At 42.5% G+C, this 16095-nt stretch overlaps 1 protein-coding gene across 1 annotated transcript in view; it reads left to right on the top strand.

Moving 5' to 3' along the window:
* The window catches only part of CNTNAP4 (contactin associated protein family member 4), a 1879337-nt gene that overhangs the window by 1398448 nt on the left and 464794 nt on the right, over nucleotides 1-16095 (top strand). The window contains exon 12 of the mRNA XM_086961154.1: nucleotides 9172-9291. Coding sequence (XP_086817280.1) covers nucleotides 9172-9291 — 120 coding nt within the window. The remainder of the gene's footprint in view (nucleotides 1-9171; nucleotides 9292-16095) is intronic.

The following is a 16095-nucleotide window of genomic DNA, read 5'->3' on the forward strand; positions in this document are numbered from 1 at the left end:
CACTGGCTTCAATGCAACTACTGGGGAGGAGGCAGCTTGAAGGCATAGCACTTTGCCAATTCAGGCCAGTTTGTTTTGTTTCCATGCACAAATTCTGTTTTTAAAATACCTTCGGATGCAGATAAAAAAAAAACATGCATTAACCATGATGTTCATGGAGTTGTTCTTCCTGCACCCTGGTGCTATTATTGATCCCTGCCTGGGAACTCCATTCAGGCCACAGCAGTCCTGGGCAGAGCAATCTAGTGATGGTCAGCCTGCTCTAAATGTGGCAGGACTCTATCAATGTCACCTGGTAGACTACTAACAAGTATCTTAAAAAGATTAGTTTGCATATCTGTACTATGTTAACATCTACAAGTATGTGGGTATGTATCTGTATGTTTATATATTTTCCACCTACTTGAGAGCAAACTCAATAAAAACCCTTACAACTCTTCCAATACCTCTACTCTCTGACCCATCATAAACCTCTTTCAAACTATGCCCCTACCTCCACTCTGACTCATCCCCAACCTCTCATGCTACTGTGGACTTCCAAACTCTTCGCTCCCTCATCCTATTCAAGTTTTGGTAACATGTGTCATTGCCGTGACTCAGGTGTTGTACTACTCCCAGGAATGCCATCTTTGTTAAATAGGTCGAAGTAAGTGATACTAACATTCAAATTATTTCTTGCCTTTCAATAACTCAAATTGTCACTTTTTTATAGAAAGGCATATTTTGTCAGAGTGGTTTAACATGTGATCGGTGTAGTTACTTAATCAAGAGAATGTTATAGCTCCAAATAGACTGTAAAAATACTAATCTTTTTTTATTAAATGTGGAAGAGAGGAAGGAACCAATCCAGATGGTACATTGATTCCTTCCGATTCACATTGTGTAACCAAGAAATCTGGGTTCAGATCCTGGCTTCTCTGCTTCAGCATACTATGGGCTATATTTTCTTGAATTGTGGCGCACAACAGTGCAGCAAGATACTTTGCTGTACTACCATGCATCCAAAGAAAGGGCCAGAATGCACTGTATTTATCGAATGCAGTGCATTCCTGTTCTTTCCCCCTGTTCTGGTGCCGTTTGAGCAGCCTAGCGTCAACAGAGGCTCCCTTGCACCATGGTGAAAGATGCTTGTGTTACAGGCTTGATTGTGTTTGTGCAGGAAGGGGTACCTTCCTGTACAATACCAATCCATAGAGGTGTTTTCCTCTTTGTATGTGTGCTGCAGACTGAAAAAACGAGGAGAAATAAAGATATTTCTCCTCATTAAGCTTTACCTCAGGAGGCGTAAGATTTTGACGCATTCCCAGGTTTACAAGTCCTTGTAAATCTGGAAATGCATCAAAAACCATGGGGTTGCGTGAGAACACCCTTCTGCAACACCCATGGAGTGCCTCCCTTGAGCAGAGTAAGGCGATGCAGTGATCTGTGCTGAGCTGAATTACTCCATATTTGTGAAGTAATTCAAAGCTATGCAAAGTGGCTTTGCGTGGCTTTATAAATATGGCTCAGATGTTTGGGTTGTGCATGTACCACGTTGCGTGACGCAAGCATGTCGCAAAGCCTTCATGAATATGCCCCTAAATGTAGCCAGATATCTTTACTTCCCAGTGTCTTGCATGAAGGTATGAAGTTCTGGATGTGTCCTATAAAAAAACGCACTTGTTTATGGTTTAAAAGACAATATTGCTCAATATACAAGGACAATATTGCCTCTGTAAAAAGGGTACATGTCAACTGCCTGTCTCTTCAATCCACTCATGGCATCATAATCTATAAGCAGAAAGTCAATGCAAGTTTCCAAGTTCATGTTTAGGAACTGTCACGTTTAAAAAGTCCCTCAGCGCATCACGTTTAAAAAGTCCCTCAGCGCATTGATATGATCTATTGCTTAAGAAGAACGATTTTGAATTTTAAATTCTTTATCATATTTTAGCATGTGTGTTGGATTATATACAGGCCAAATATTTCAACTGTTCTCCGTTCGTGCTTTGGCTCCTGGGGCCACACCAGCCACTTGGCTCGGCTCGGCTCTCCCTATCCATTAGCAAGCTGGAAGAGAACAATTAAGCTATCACTTAAGCGCCCACGTGTAGAATAGTGTCAGTGTCAGCTTGAAGAGTTGCAAGGCGCCAACGTGCAGCAGATGCCCGCAGACAGCAGTAGGTCCCATCGGAATATGCTTTCCAAAGAGAGACTTGCACGGCATGCAATATTTCACAAGAGATTGTATTAAATGTCGTTACTGTTACCCATCTGATATCATTAATGATACATGAGTTGAGATTTCTTAATAAATAATAGATTTCAATTTGACGAAGCCGGCAACACAGTGCAATTTGGATCAGTGTCCTCATCCAGTGTTGTTGGCTGTAAATCACCCCTGCTTAGTATTTCAGAGCTGCAGATGGCATGCCTCCCGGCCCCTTTGGCTCAAGCGTTTCCGACGGCCCCATGTGTCAGATTCTGGGTCGTTTTAGATCGCTTCCGGCCCGATCACTCCTCTATTAATTGATAGTTCTTAGCTGCTTGATGCTGTTGGTTCTTGATTAAAAACAATATATTTGGCCATTGACTAGGCCGCCCTGGGTTACTACCCTTTACTACAGAGTCTAAATTGACGAGAATCAGTTATGCTATTCTTAGATCAGTGTGCTCATTCCTGTTTTTTTGTTTCTGACAGGGTTAAACTGCGGGTAGATTTATTTTTACTTGCAAGAACCAGGGGGCATATTACCAAGCAATAGCGATAATTATCGCTATTGCTTGGTTAGCGTGAAAAATGTACAGCTGAGCTGCGGCGATTTTTACCGCAAATAAACCTTGGTATTACCAAGGTTTATCGCGAATGCGATAAAAATCGCCGCACTGCATGAATATCGCTGAAAAGTCAGCGATATTCATGCATTACCGAGCTAATGCTCTTAGCCATGTTATCGACCTTCCATTGGATAACATGGCTAAGAACTGCTCAGGGCAGGTGTTAGCTTTTGGAGATATTCGCGCTTGGTGCGAATATCTTCAAAAGTTGGTAATAGGAGATAGCGAAGTTAGCGACTGTTTTCAGTCGCTAACATCTTGGCACGCCCACTTTGCATCTCATTAGTGATAAATATCACTGACATGCAAAGTGGGGTCCAAGATGGTCGCTATCTCCTACTAGCTGTCGCTAACTGGTGTTAGCGACAGCTAGGTAATAGGGAGATAATTTTATCTCCGCTTTCTTGGCTTTTAAAGCCAAAAAAGTGGAGATAAACTCTCTTGATAATATGCCCCTATGTTTCCCCAACTTAAGATAGAACCACCTAATTTCAAATTGCCTCGATATTACACGTCCAGATTACAAGAACGGACCATGGTGCATTTACAGAGAACCCTCACCTGTAAAATGCTAAGTAATGGAATTGCAGCTGCCTGTTGATTGTATTCAAAATTGTTTCTGAGTAGCGGTATAACGCAACATGATGGACCCCACCAGAGTGTGATGAGGGTCCCCTGAGGTTCCCTCATCTCTCTGTTATTTCTTCGACTTGGTCTGAATTTAACCCCCATGAAGGAGTAGGGGGCCACTGTACGCATTGTCCCCGGCTCCCACGCGACGCCACAGGGGCCTGTGTTGTGCACCTGTTTGTGAGCACTACACACAGATTACCTTGAAGTTGCAAAATGGTAGAATGGTAGGATAGATACTCACAGACAGATTGAAAATAGAGCTGCTTCCTCTCATTAAAAAAGACTGCTGCTTCTTCATATTTAGAAAAATTACTCTGTTGGCAACAAAGGTGCTAACAAACACCTCCATGAGGTAGCAGGTAAGCAGCAGACAGCAGAGCACATCAGCATGGTAACTTAATTTACATATCTTCACGCCAGCAAAATAGTATCGACCTGATTTGCAGAAATGTAAACAATTCAAGTTAGAAATGTTCTCCCATATCATTACTCCGATCTTTGCAACACATTTACATATCTTCACGCCAGCAAAATAGTATCGACCTGATTTGCAGAAATGTAAACAATTCAAGTTAGAAATGTTCTCCCATATCATTACTCCGATCTTTGCAACACATTTCCTTCATGGTTTTACAAGAGTATTTACTTGTGCACAATGTATGCGTGTAGAATGTCCTTCAGGTGCAAAAATGACCATTTAGAAATCTAAAGGGTATACGCTTTACTACATCTCGTTATTTTTTCTTTATGCTCCCCGCAGAAAAACTACTTTTTCTACACCCACACTAAAGGTTGATTCAGAAGTTGTTTGCGGTGAAGCCATTACTGAATTCTAGCTGGTAAAGCTGGGTGCAAAATCTAGCCGGGACTGTACCATGATTGAATGACAGGCAGCCCATGAATTGTAAATCCAAAGGGAGGGCAACACAGCTGGTGTGTGTGTCCCTGCGCGTAAGGCAGTTATCACTGTGTGTTTGCTGAGGTTGTGTGATTGAACAACGCATAAGTTAACCATGCACGCTGGTTTCACGCAGTCTGAACCACGCAAGTCTTAACCACACTTATGGCTTTACCACGCATGACTTTATAACAAAATATGTGTTGCTAAAGTATGTATGGCAGAGACATATGCGTGGTTAAGACTTTTCAGGTAAGTGCTACCCCCCACCCCTGCCCAGTGCCCTGAGAGCTAAAACTACCCTCTCTCTCTTGAAAGCCAACCCCCTTGAGCCCTATAACTTCCCTACCCCCCTTAACCCTTAAGCACTAAAAGCTAACCCGCCCTCCCCAAAGACTACCATGCTCCAGCCCAAAAAAGTATCCCGATTCCTGGCCCCCAGCCTGAGCCCTAAAATGTCCCCCAAACCCCAGCCCTGAGACCTAAAACTACCCTTCCCACCTAAAAACCAACCCTCTCCCCGAGCCCTAAAAACTTCCCTTCCCCTAAGCCCTAAAAACTACCCCACCCTCCTCTACGCCCTAAAAAGTAACCTGACCCCCATAGCCCTAAAAACGTTACCGTCCCCCCATCCTTTAAAACAACCCTGACCCCGAGCCCTCAAAATGACCCCAACCCCTAAAAACTACAACCCATCACCCCTAAATGTGGAAGGGGGTTGTAAGAAATTCTAATATTTGTCTACTTGAAGTCTTATTTCTTTTAGCAGGTGCTCAAAACGTTCTCGCAGCAATTCTACAGAATCTTAGGTAGAAAGGTGAAAAGCTGGAAGGTGGGGGATTTAGAATATAACTGGTTTGTGACAGTTCAGGCAAAATTTAGCAAGCCTGGGGTTAACACAGTTTCTGCTGATAGAGGATTGGTTGTTAATGGTATTGATAAGACAGCTACATTTTACATGTACTTTCATATGAGCAGCAAAGTATGTGACGTGCCAGATAACAGTGAAGTAATTCTGCGAATTGGTTCTGTCAATGAAATCTGACAGTATCTATGTTCTAGATTATAAATATGAAGAGCTTTAAAATACCTGAAATTATAATAAACCCATGATACACTTGAAATGTATCCATGAATTGTGATATATAATAGAGTTAGAAGCGCATTCAATACATAAAGTTTTTGTTTTTAAGTGCTTTCAAGAAATTAACAACTCAATGTTAAGGTTTTTTCTCTATGCTGGAGTCTCCTTTATTAAGAAGCTATAATTCTTAAGTGGTGAGTCAGAGTAGAGAAGAACCTGACAAACACAACACCTATTTTGGGTCTGGGATTAGAAAAGCTGCTCAAAACCGTCTGTGCTATACTTATTCAAAACCGTGCTGTACTTTCCTGTGAAGAGTTTATCCAGCAGGGTGGAAAATGGATAAACGAGTTACTCAGAAAGTGATTTAACTATCTGAATGTAGCAAAGAGCCTTGAATCAATCCTTGCAATTTCTGCTTTTTCTTATTAGGACTAACTAATTCATGAGTTATATCAACCCTTAAAATGATATATATATATATATATATATATATATATATATATATATATATATATATATATATATATATATATATATATATATATATATATATATATAAATACATATACATATATATAAGAATTATAGCTTCTTTTTAAAGAGAGTCATTTGGGCCAACCCTAAGATTGACCGATATCAAAAATTGGCCCTGCTGACCAATGCACATTGGTGAAAACCCTGTTTTTGAATGACATCCTGGGCAATTGCTCTTTCTGTCGCTGGCAGAGCCCTAATGTGGTCTACCCAAGGGCAAATCTTTCTACACTGGGCAGATTTAAGTAACAGTATTGCTTGAAATCAAAGAAGATTGTCAAGACAAAATCAGCAGCGATTAGAAGAAAGGTTACTTCATTAAGCCAGAGCTGAACAATCAATGCCATGAAATGCAAGCACCTTCAATATGAGACTTGTGCATTTTCCAAGTGAGTAAAAGGAATTTGAATCGTCTTTAAGAAGAGATAGAGTTCCAATTATATCAGCGTAAGATATCACAATATTCTAGAATAAACAGATTTCTATGAAACCCAGCCCAAATATATAAAACAATATTGCCTTCCTCCACTTAATGAGGATGAGATTCCCTAGGCGACCTGTTGTTTGAGTGTTCATTAACCAATCTGTTCTTGATGTAGGTGCTGAAAAGAAACAAATAGAACATCCATGTTCTAGATAATATTATTTTAGTAGTGGGTTCCCGTATATATCTTGAAGGTGTAGGTGATTTTCACGATGAGTGTGGAGTAAACAGTCAACCAAAAAAGGAGAAGTATGTCTAGAGTCTACTCTAGAATATTAGCATTGCTGTACCAATTATCAATCAGAACTTGTAAGCTTTCTACAGGGTGAAAGTGCTCATTAAGTGCTGATTCACAGATGCATGCAAGAGTCATGTTGTACACCGATTATTATCCTGGGATTATCTAGAAGCTTCTTATGGGCATGTCCCTGATAAAATACACTGGTCTGATATTTGTGAATTTTCTAACAATTTAAAGTTGATGAATTGATTGCAAAGCTGTTTCTAATTTTTACCTCCACTTTATGATGTTTCTGTCTGCTTGTTCCTCCATATCAGTTGAAAGTGAACACACTTTGGCCTAATTACAATGTCAGGCGGACTTAAGTCCACCCGACATCGTTTCAGTCATGGTACCGCCCGACCTCCTGTAGACAGTCCTGACCGACCAATTAGGATGTGACTGTACAGTGTTCTGTCGCACTCCTTTACTTTAAATGGGAGCATGCATACCGACCAGAATGCATGTTCTCATTATAAAACGAAGAGGTGCAGTTCACCCCTGCACCCCATGGCAGGGATCAACATGGGTGCCCCACCAACCGGAGGCCTTGCACCCATGGGGGCCCCAAAGTGGACTTCTGACAGCCTTTCAGTGTCATTAAGACCGGCACAGAAAAGCTGTCGGAATCAGACATTGTAATCCCTCTGGCGGAATGAGCCAAACTTGGGGTTTCTGAAGTCATTGCGACTGGCAGACGGGCTCTCAGAGCCTGGTGGAAGCCAGTTGGAATGAACTGTCAGATTCCTCCAACACCATCAATTTGGGTCGTTCAGAAAGGAAACCAACCGACTGATTATGATGCATTAGGAAACAGCTCTGACTGATGGTCAGAGCCGTTTCCTAATGTAACGTATTTAGCCCCTAAGTGCCTGATTTACACAGGTATACGTATATTTTTCTTTTTATTTATGAAGTTCTTCACTCCCACTGTAGAGTCCGCAGTTTTAAAACTACCATTAGTAAAATAAAACTTGTTGTTTGAAGATACCAAGAAAATAGTAAATTTACACAAACGTTTACCTTTGTAACGAAGGCCCTAGTGGTCTCATTATGATATGAGTCCTGTGGTAATCCCAGTTCAGGAAATGACGTCTTTTACTAGTCTTCAAGGTACTACACGATCTATGGTAACTCAGTTGTTCAAAGTATTTTACCAGGAGACTTCGGTCCTAAAAATCAGCCTATGTTTCTGGTCAAATGCAGGGACAAAACATGAGGGAATCTGTGTGGAAACTCTAACTGCCACATAGTAATAGCCAAAATCCTATACTCTGTAGTGTTGATGAAGGAATTGCAGTGCCCAATATCAATAGCTCTAGAATGAGAAATAGTGGGCAGAATTCTGCTCATCTGTTATTAGGCTTCTAACTGTATACTGTATCGTTATTCACATAATTGTATTTGCGAGAGGAATGTTTGTCCTGCCTCTCTCTTAAGTTTTCTCATTGTCATTTTTTATTCCCCAGAATTTCTACATCCATATTATGTTTAAATGATTCCCAACATTTCTTTTCTGTATGACATAAATGTTGCTTTAACTATAAAACCACAAACGGTACTTTAATTTTAAAAAACAGAATCTGCCTTTATTTGGTCATGTCATATGTATGTAACCATGTTCGATTTGCTCGTCCTCTACATTTAAAACACCGGAATCCAGTAGTTTGAATGAGTTAAAATGTGCATTTCTGATCTCTTAAATACAGTACAGTCACATAACATGCACGGACCCTTAATGCATTAATGACTTTATAATGTGTGGAGAAAGGAGGAATGAATCCCAGAGTGGTACTAGAAAGAAGCGTGACACAGTTCCTTTAACAGATATTCATTAGACCATTAATGTATATACTTGCTCCCATCCAGCAGCGGGGGCCTACTGATTAAATAAACCGGACAAATGCTAGAATGCCTCTGACAATTGTCACACAGTACAGAGAACTGACGACACACATTTCTGCAGGGCGATATATATTATTGTCCGAGGATGCCCTTTAAAAGGTAGCACAATGAAAACTACACATAAACAGGTATTGCTCCTGTGCTTTAATGTCAAGCTCTGCAAGGAAAGCCCTGCAGCTGTTTCTTTATGTCAGGTGACATTCATATTATGAAGGTTTCCCAGGACAGAGATTAGACTTGACTTGGCTATACCAAAAGTAACAACTCGTCTCTATGTTCCCCGTTTTTTTCCTTCTCCATTAAGTAATTGCTTTCCACATGTATTTGCCCACATTGCCTCAAACCCTCTATTATTTTGACACTTGGAATTGGCCACAAACCTTTGTCTCTGACAACATACATTCTAGATTATTCTGAACAAATGGAAATAGATGCGCCATGCTGAGGTTTCACGCAGAAAACGATTCCCCTTGAACACAAATAAAAAACACAATAAAGTCATTCCACTGACGATCTAAACTGTTCTCTTGCAGCCATCTATGAGCAGTCGTGCGAAGCTCATAAGCACAAAGGGAGTGCTTCAGGCTTCTATTATATCGATTCTGATGGCAGTGGGCCCCTGGGACCGTTCCTTGTGTACTGCAATATGACAGGTAAGCTGATGAACTTGCTTGGAACGTCGTGCTGTGTTTGTAGGCATTGTCATGCCGTGTTCGCATTAATCGCACCCTTTCAGATGCATGTCTGTGATTCCTTTGCGGAAAAAACCTAATTGGATTACAAAACAAAGCTGAAGCATGCAGTTGTATTTGAGGTGAGTCATAACTTTTAAGAACAAGGTTGATAATTGTAGTAATTTGTCTCACTCAAGTATAAAACATACAGGGCATCAACCAAGTGAATAGCCTGAATAATTCTTTATGTAAATCGGGGCCTGCTCTGTACATTATTAAATTGATCCTCTAAGAGGAGTGTGTGCACATTCATCAGAGTAAGGATTTCAGACCCACCGAAGAGTAAAATGCCTCAGGTTTTCAAGCTGAATTTATATGAGCTAAAAATAACAGGGATTACTATGATACGTGTTGGTCGTGCCGAATTGGATTTTTTACTATTGGGTGCCTCAACAATGCCATCATTAACATTACACGCATGTGCCAACACAGAACTGTTGAGGTGCCACAGAACTGTTGAGGTTCCTAAATTGTGGAAAAGGAAAACATAGTCATTTAGTACTTCCGAGATTTCACAATGAAGAGCCAATTGGGGCTGTGAACATTACTGTAGCAGTAAGACCATTGAATGCCTCTTTATCAATGGATTGTGGCTTAAGAGTTCCACTTCAGATGAGGTAAATAATGTGATGGCTTTGTGTTTATGATCGCAATTTGCTACCGCGGCAGCCTTTTTGAAAGAATTTTTGAGCCCGACCTACAAGTTTGAATTTTACTCTCCATGGCAATGATATAGGGCACTATTTATGAGAAACTAACGCAGCGTGGTGCCGCAAGTCATGATCTTCCACTGCGCTGCGTTAGTTTTGAGGCATATGGATATTTGCATTTCTGTGCTTTTCCCTTCCTCTGGCGCACAAACTGCTGTCATGCGCCGGCGCAGGAACCCTTGCACCATGGGGCAAGGATTCCTGCGTCGTGGGGAGGTTGTTTTTGTGCAGGAAGGGGCACCATTCTGCACAAAAACAATCAATTAAGGTGATTCCTTCTTCCTTCTTCCAATGCATGCTGTAGATTGCAGCATGCATTGAAAGAGGACATAAACGTGGAGAAATGAAAACGTTTCTCCTTGTTGCACCTTGCTACGCCACCCCTGGGATGCATAGCATTCTGACGCATTTACAGGTTTACGTTGCTCGTAAATGAGGAAATGCATTAGTGGACATGGGTGTTGCCTGGGAACACCCACAGCAACGGCCATGTCACGCCCCTAACACGGAAAGTGTTGTGTGAAAAGGGGCGATATTTACAAGCACGCGCAAAGCCATACAGGGAGGTTTTAAGTGTGCTTGTAAATATCATGCAACAGGTTGTGCCGCCAGTGTGGCAAGCAATGTGACGCACCCGCGGATGCAAGGGGCTTGTAAATAAGCCCCATAGTTTCCTCGTTGGTGAGGTAGTAATAACTTCCTGTGGACCTCACTGATTCACTCTTTTGCTGTTGCTAATTTATTGTTTATACTTTATGCTAAGTATTAATCTAACCAGATATTTACGAGGGCCTAGAAGCATAAATTACTTTTGTACTTTTGAAACTGAGAAAGAAGACATCACTCCCCTTAATTGATACAACACAACCAATGGAAGTGACCCATAGCGCGAAAAAGCCAATTCTCCTTCCTTTTCTGTAATCTAATGCCAATTTTGGAGCCCCACTAGTGTATGAAGTCCTACATTTGTTGCCATGTAATGTGCCAAGGTATCCTCTGGTGGGGCTTCTTCTCCTACCCGAGTCACCACACCTGTATCTCCTCGACATACGTCTCACAATACCTTAAAACATCTAATTTTGAATTCAATTATTACAAAACAAAATTTTTCCTTTTTCAAATTTTGCCGACAAACCATCCAATCCCAGCGCCTCTTTACACCGACCGACCTATCAAAGAGTGGCGCACTCTGACATCACTGTTCCCTCTTTGCAGCGGTTCACCCTCCTTCACAATCTCACCATGTACATTTGCTCTCACATTCACACAACCAAGTAACTAACTGTTTATCCAAATGCTACTAAACCAAGTAACTACCTATCAGGCAGCCACAGTAACTTACAGTTACATAAAAGCAAGTAATTGTCTGTCGATAGTACTTTCTCTCAAGAAAATTCGCACTCTGTGACCAACAACCTGGGCAGTCACTCGAATCGCTGCAGTCCACCCTTGGCCTGAGGTTTGCCACACGTGACTCTATTAGCTTCACTTACACAAACTTCCCTACTGCAAGTGAGCCATCAATAACTCTCCACGACACCCACTTCAATGATCAGACAATTACAGTAAAAAGCTATCCCGGGATCTTGGACTTCTCTAGAGTACGCTTTTCAAAAACCTCCTGATTCGCACGTGTTTGGACCAATAAACCAATAAACTCACGTTCACTCGACTATCATTCCAACTCCGGAAGACATCAACCAACCAATTCTCTGCAATCTAACATACACATCACTTTTTATACTCATGCTACCGCTGTCTCAGCTGCGCCATCAATTTCCGCCGACCTCCGTCAATGTCCTCAGTCCTTAGCTCTCAATCATGGGGCTCTCTTTTAGGCTCTATGGGTGTAATTCTGCTTTGAATTACCCTGGGTTCTCCCCTCACCTCTAGAGTCAACCATCCATTTCTACTACCAATTGATGGGGCCGGATTTCATACTCTAAATTTACTTAGGAACACGAGGCTGATGGTCTTTATTGCCTGATAAGAAGTGTAGAGGGAAGAAAACAAGTTACCATTTATACATTTCTCCTCCTGTTCAGCTAAAGGACTACAGACTCTGTATTCAGGATTTATGGATTTATTACAAAACCAAAAAAAACAGAATATAGACACACCTCAGGATCAAAGCGTAAAGATACATGAATACTAATACAGATCCCAATCTACGAATGATGAATTCCAAAAAAGCTACACCCCTAATAGGTCACATGGTGAGTTATTCTGTGAACACATCCTTTGAGTAATTTCCCACAGACACCAATTAATTTGAAGTCTTGGTCAACTACCTTGGTTCCCAGATTTTCACCAGGCACGGAAGGTGTTTCCCCTTCTCTCTGTTCATGTTCTCCAAAGACATTCCTCTCCTCCCATGTATCTTCTTAAATCTACAATAATGAGGTTGAATTCCTGCACCTGCAGTAGGGGCAAAAAGGAAACTATCTACATACATACATTTTAATTAACTCCCCACTCGAGAGCAAATGAGGAGAACTGAAATTTAAGAAAAATAAAGTTAGGCCTACAATCAGCCAACCTAGGAACGTTTTTTAAAGTGCACACATTACACAAGCCTCTATGTGAATCAATTGTAACAGTGAATACATTTGTTTTACCAAATAATCATAAAGTGCATAATATGTGCATAGTTACATGATTTTTCTAAATACGTGCAAAATGCTAATCAATCCTGTAAATAAGGTCACAATTTAATTCCACAGATTTTAATATGGTAATATAAACTTCATTCTAATATGCACAACGTTCAACCAAACAATAGAATATATGTGAGTGCAGTTTGTACATGAATATAGAGCACCCTTACAAATTCAAGAGTGTTGAGTGCTCTTTTAGACTCATAGGGGAAACGTCTGCTATATAAACTTCTGAGGATGTTTTAGAAATATTTGTGAAATTGACCCTATGCGTTAAAACCTTTTCACTTATGCCAATCAAAAGAGGCAACCCATATTGATCAGTATCTTTAGTGTTAGACCTGGCATCTTTGGCGTGGTTTCCCCAGTCTTTTTCCTCTACCTCCTGTATTTTTGACGCTGTGCTGGATTTAGTTTTTGCTCGTTTAGATGCTTTGGGCACTTTGCCACTGCTGATCAGTGCCAAAGTGCAAGTGCTCCCTGAGTAAATTGGTATTGTAATTGGTTATCCATGATTGGCATATTTATATCACCAAGAAGTCCCTAGTAAAGTGCACTGAGTGTGCCAGGAGTGGTGATTCAAATAATACTAGTGGGCCTGCAGCACTGATTGTCCCACCCACATGAGTAGCCCTAAAAGGATGTCTCAGGTCTGCCACTGCAGTGCCTGTATGCAGTCCGTGAACTGCCATGTTAACCTGGCCAGTGTCCCCACTGACCAGGCCTAACCCTTCCCTTTCTGTACACATTGGACACCCCTATGGAAGGCCAAGGTACCCCCCCCCTGGGCAGGGTGCAGTGTATGTGAAAGCTAGAGCATGTACCAGTGCAGGGGACATGCTCTGGTAGTGTATTAAAGCCATTTTCGTTTTTCACTATTGTAAGGCTATCATGCCCATAGGCTATAATAGGGAATGCTGTGTACAGTGGATACCTGCATATCTTCCCATAGGAGCAAGCTAGGACATAAAAGTCTAGTATCCCTGAACTCAGAATTTAATAACACATCTTTTAGGAAGGGTGGTTTTTAAATCCTGTGTTTGAGAACAGCACTTTTAGAAAGTGGCTGTTCTCTTGTCTGACCTTTCTGTGTGACTTGGCCTGTTTGTGAATTGACTGTCTGGTTTGTGAGTGACATGGGCTGGGTGGCTCCCAGAGGCTGAGTGGGCCATCCCTGGACTGAATAGCTTCATCTGCATCTAGAGTGGTGGTGGGGGGGGGGTAGCACCTGGGCTTGAATAGGGCTGTGCCTGCCTTCCACAATGCTGGCTCCACCTCCTGCTGGGCAGCTGACGCCCCTGCCCCTCTCTCTGAATGGAAAGGAGAAGCCAGTAAGACAAAGTGCTCAAGGAACACCCAGAACTGGTTCAGACCGGCCTCAGAGTCCTCCTGCACAAAGGAAACAAAGACGTTTAGGGGTATAAGTATAGGACCCCAGACTACAGAAAATTAGATCATCCTGGAATCAAGAAGGAACCTCTGCCAAGGAGAAAGCTGGAAGACTGAAGAGGAAGGACTGTCCTGCTGTGTGTTTGTAAGCTGACCTGCAGTTGCTTTGCTGCCAAGGAGAGGGGAAGGACTTTGCTTTGTGCTGTATCCCCTTGCTTGAAGAGATCTACAAGGGCCTGAGTAGAGCTGGTTCCCTGTTAAGAAGTCCCAGGAACAAAAGGACTTCACCCCCAGCTTCCCCCCTGAGCACTACTGAGAGAGTTCTGTCCTTTCTAGAGTGCTTGGGCCAGTTTTGGTGCCTCTGGAAGTTGTGCCAGTTGTTGGGAAGCTGGATAAGTAGAAAGTAAAGACAATCTACAAAGTTTCACGCATCGCCCGCTTGTGGAGCGCAAATCCGTCACTGCGAGGAGATTCCCGCCGCAGCGAAGATTGAGATCGTCGCAGTGCCGGTTGCTGCTGCAAGAACCGACGCATCCTTCGCTTGCGGAACTCATCGCTCCGGTGCGGGAAGAGTAAAATCACTGCGAGTATCGTCACAGAGCCTGTCGTCACTGGGTGAGATCGTCGCACCGCTTTCTTGCAAACCGCATCACGTCGCTGCAAGAGTCGCCACAGAGCCATCGCATCGAGGGGCTGCGAGAGGAGAAGATCGACGCTGCGCTGCGCATCGCCGTCGCACCTGAGATCGTCGCCGTGCCAAAGATCGTCGCATTGTACCTTTGCAAGACGCTTCCAACGAACTTGCGCACCGGAATCCATACAAGGTATCGCATCCCTCCCCATACAGACCGGAGTCACGGCAACACACCCGCTGCATCCTGCGGGGATGTCGCATCACCTACCCAGGATCTCAGGAGTGACGCATCGCTTGTTTTTCAATGCTGCAGCTTTCACTTGGAACTTTTTGTCACATCTAAAGGTACTGTTGGTGTTAGATGTGGGGGTCTCTAGTTGGCACAGGTAGGTACTTGTGGCAAATAGGGACCTTTGCCTCTAGTCAGGATAAGAGGATTACACTCCTAAAATAACCCCTGCTCACCCCCCTGGTAGCTTGGCATGAGCAGACAGGCTTATCTCAGAGGCAGTGTGTAAAGCATTTGTGACCACATACAGTAACCAAGTGACAACACTATAAATGAACACCACACAGGTTTTATATAAAAAATAAGTATACTTTATATAGAGTTACCACTAGACCATAAACTACAAAAATACACAATATTGTTACTTTAAGATGGTAGATTTAACTTAGTTCAGTTCAGTTCTTAAGATGCAACACTTTGCGTCAATGTACCTTACGATGCGTTGCGCTTCCACAACAAGCAATGTTGCAGCGATGTAAATGCAGGGAAGTTCAGGTGCAAAGAAATAAAGATGAAGCGGCAGCGGCGGTTCTGCGACATGCTTCTCTGTTGTCCCTGGGACTACAGCAGGAGGCAAGCTCTGTTCCAAGCCCTTGGAGATTCTTCACAAGTTGAAAGTAAAGCACACAAAATTCTTTCTCCTTTCTTTGGCAGTTAGGCAACCACTGCAGGCCAATCCCCCAATCAGCACTTCAGGCTTAGGGATAGTCTCTCCTCGGTTTCTTCAGGTTCTTCTCCTCAGCAAAGGTTTCTTCTTGTAGTCCAAAGTGATCTAATTTCATGGGATCAGAGTCCCAATATTTATAACCCAAAATCAATGAAGAAGGAGGGGCCTTTGCCCAGTCCAAACCAGTTCTGAAGCAATCTGTTTACCAGACTTTTCCTTTTCTTTCACAGTGCAGAGCAGAAACATCAGACGCCCCACAGGAGGTGGAGCCAGCATTGTGGAAGGCAAGTAAAGTCCTGGAGCACTTTGTTGACAGGACTCCTTCTCTTCTTTCAGTGTGTAGGGCAGAGACATCAGCCGCTCCCCAGGGGGTGGAG

The sequence above is a fragment of the Lissotriton vulgaris genome, chromosome 3_1 (assembly GCF_964263255.1).
Source record: "Lissotriton vulgaris chromosome 3_1, aLisVul1.2, whole genome shotgun sequence".
Taxonomy (NCBI): domain Eukaryota; kingdom Metazoa; phylum Chordata; class Amphibia; order Caudata; family Salamandridae; genus Lissotriton; species Lissotriton vulgaris.